The sequence below is a fragment of the Sinocyclocheilus anshuiensis genome, unplaced genomic scaffold, assembly GCF_001515605.1.
Source record: "Sinocyclocheilus anshuiensis isolate Anshui unplaced genomic scaffold, SAMN03320099.WGS_v1.1 scaffold980, whole genome shotgun sequence".
Classification (NCBI taxonomy): Eukaryota; Metazoa; Chordata; class Actinopteri; order Cypriniformes; family Cyprinidae; genus Sinocyclocheilus; species Sinocyclocheilus anshuiensis.
In genome coordinates, this window is record NW_015552596.1 from 26543 (window position 1) to 29993 (window position 3451).

The 3451-nt window shown below is 35.2% G+C and overlaps 1 protein-coding gene across 1 annotated transcript in view; it reads right to left on the bottom strand.

Annotated features, from left to right (window-relative positions):
- Nucleotides 1–722: 722 nt before the first annotated feature.
- LOC107665644 (serine protease hepsin-like) overlaps nucleotides 723–3451 on the bottom strand; it is a 19406-nt gene continuing 16677 nt past the window's right edge. The window contains exons 10-12 of the mRNA XM_016456611.1: nucleotides 1535–1677; nucleotides 1218–1382; nucleotides 723–1132 (exon numbers count right to left, since the gene is read on the bottom strand). Coding sequence (XP_016312097.1) covers nucleotides 1079–1132; nucleotides 1218–1382; nucleotides 1535–1677 — 362 coding nt within the window. The 3' untranslated portion in view covers nucleotides 723–1078. The remainder of the gene's footprint in view (nucleotides 1133–1217; nucleotides 1383–1534; nucleotides 1678–3451) is intronic.

The window sequence follows — 3451 nt, forward strand, 5'->3', positions numbered from 1 at the left end:
GAATTAAACAGTGCATTGCATAGTAAGGAAGCTATTATGTACAAAAATATAAGCAACAATACTGACTGCCACAGTGCTGAGTTTATTCATACTGCTTTCTAAACCAGTCTTTGGTTTGCATTTTTACATTTAGTGCTTGTCACTTCAATGCTTAACCCATCTTTAAGAAAAAAAGAAGTGAAAATAAAATATAATACATGTAAAATACATCAAATGTGTAGTTTTCATGAAACATTTTCAAATGTCACCATTCTGGCCATTTCAATTTATAAAACCTATTTAAGTACACATTTAATCATGGCACATTTCACAGAGGCCTGTATTATTCGGCAAAATGCTTCTTACAAGTGCATGTACTAGAGATTTTGACTGGACGTGTGCCACTAGTAAACAAATTTGATATAAATACTGTAGATTGATATAAAGTTGAGAGTCCTTGTCAGATTTAGAATTGTGATAAAATTGTATTTGTGTGTGTGTTGCTGTCTGGAGTCCATGTTATGTCTGTTTGTATAGCATTATATTATTTAAATTAATAGAAAAATATATATATATTTTACAAGTAAATTCACTAGAGCTGAACATGAACATGGATTTAATTTGTTTTGCTACCATACATTCTGTACAAACCTGCAATAAAGTCGGATAAAAATACCCTATATTCTAAAATTATTAATAGTTTTTGTGTGTGAAAAAAAAGTTTATATATATATATATATATATATATATATATACACACACACACATATTATGAGTGGTTTTGGGTTCAGCCAAAATTGCTAATTTGATTACCTTATATATCGTATTTTACTGTATTTTGGTGACAGATTTTCAGAGAAAAATAGCATGTTTTATGTTAATAAAACATGCTATGTTCATAAACATATTAAACCCCAAAGTACAGCATCAGAAATTGTTCTTGGCCTCCGCGAGTCAGATATTATCCTTGAGACAGGTTGATCATCACAGAACATCTGATCAGCACCAGACGTCTGATCTCAGACTGATCCGAGCAACACATCTGACCTCAACGGGCAACATTTCAGTCTCATATTAAGCATTTTTCCACTCTGAACGGCTATGGTGTAACCGCCCGTGCCATTTTGTGCACCCCTGGGGAGTTTTCATACATCTGTGGAGATAAATGTGAGAGAAAGTTTGTTTTTATGATATGTAGATATGCTGTTGAAAGTGTGGCATCATCCTGCAGCACTCACCCTCATGGCTGTAGATATCCACGGAAGAAAGCGTGACACACGCGTGTAGACGCCGGGCTTTTTGGCCATGGCGCAGCCTGTGCCCCAGCTCACTACCCCCAGCAAACGATAGCGGCTGGTCTTAGACAGGACATCTGATGCTACAAAAGGACCACCGCTGTCCCCCTGACATCATATGAGAGATAGTATCACATCTCATATCACTTCACAATTCCACATAGCCACATCATGCACATTAGTTATGAATGTCGCCCTCTGGTGGACACGAGCTGCTCTGTCCATCTGAACTGATGATGTCATAGCTGAGTGGCAGATACCTGGCAGGAGTCGGTTCCTCCTTTCTCATAACCGGCACAGAACATGGTGGTTGTGACCTGGTTGTCATAATAATCCGGGCCATTGCAAACAGCATCACTGATGATGGGCACGTGGGCTTCCTGGAGGACGTTGGCTTGAGTGCCTGCAAGAGATAAAGAGACGTAAAAGAGGGCGTTTGTGTGAAACAGAAACTTTTCTGAAAGTCTCTAGAGTCCTTAAAAGGAATATTCATGCTTTTTCAAACTAATGTCTACTGTTGACTTCATGTCATGTTGGAATTATCATATTTAAAGGGATAGTACACCCCAAAATGAAAATTTTGTCATCATTTACTCAACCTCACATCATTCCAAATCTGTATGACTTTCTTTGCTTTGGTGGAACATAAAAGAAGTTACTTTGAAGAATGTTGGTAACCAAACAGTTTTAGTTCTCTTTAACTTTAACTTTGAATGGAAGTCGTTACCATCATTCATCAAAGCAGAAAAAACAAAATCATACAGGTTTGGAATTATATAAGGGTGAGTAAATAAAGACAGATTTTAGATTTTAGGAAGAACTATGTCTTTAAAAGCATTGTTATTTGTTACAAAATTGCATTACTATTATAAATAGCCATTAATCACAGTGTGTTGCATTGTCCCTTTTTATGGAAAGTAACTTTTGATTCACTTTTTCTCACTGTTGGGACATAATACATAGGACAAGGACATAAAACATAAAAAAATATATAATTGTGAATGCCATGACATATTATACTCAGCTAGCAGGGACTGTTCTCACTCACTTTGGGTTTTTGCCAATTTTTCTCAAAATTATGAACAAATGTTCTTCTAGTAACATTAATAGAACATTTGTTCAAAGTAGATATTTAATAGCATTCTCAAAATGTTATTTTTGCATCGTTTGAACTTTCTGAAAAGTTTTATTTGGATGTTCATCATCATGTTTTTTAAATGTTACTTGTTTCACATTGTTCAGTCAACATTCAATAGTAACGTTCCCATAATGTTTGAAGAATAATAATCCCTTAATGTTTTTGCTTGTGTGCATAGCCAAGAAAAATTGGGTTTAAAATAATAAAAAAAACTGGACATTATGAACGTTAAAAGAACATTCAGGGAAAAAACATTTTCATAACTTAATGAGAATATTAGCTAAATGTTCTTAAAATATGTTTTTGTTTGCTAGGAATGCATATACCAACCCAATCTCATGAAAGTGCGTATAAATAGTACGCCAAATAAAAAACGAAAACTCGTGGTATTGATACGCAAAAATGGACTTTGGCGTGTATATGCTACGTGATGGGTAGGTTTAGGGTTGTGGGGTAGATGCGTATCATATGTACGCGATAGACTTGTGCTGGTATTCGGTAATGCGATATATCACGGTAATTAATATACACGATATTGTTATCGTGGGCACTTCTAAATACCGTGAATAATTATATGTTACAAATTATTCCGAATTTTGAATGCATTTTAAGAATACTTTTCCCATCAACTGGTCAAAATGCACAACACTGCTGTATGCTGCGTGAAAGACACGTGCGCACTCTGGCGGAACATGTGAGAGACCCTCTGGATGAAAGCGCACTTTTACTCTCTGACAGCAGATGGCGCTAAACTGCAGCAATAATAATAATAATAATTCATTTAAATGCAGCCGTTACCCCAGAAACCATGTAAACAAAGCAGCTGCATTACTTTCTGTTTCTGAATCGTGTTTAAATGATTTAAACAGCCATTCAGATTTGTGTATTTGCTATGATGTTCATCACAGCATCAAATACTTATATATTTAGACTTAATAGGCTACTTATTTTCAAACTTTTTTTACATTTTAATCTGGACTACAACATGCCCTAGATATTGTTTGAAAGTGTTTTGATTCTTTATTGTTCGGTCACACTT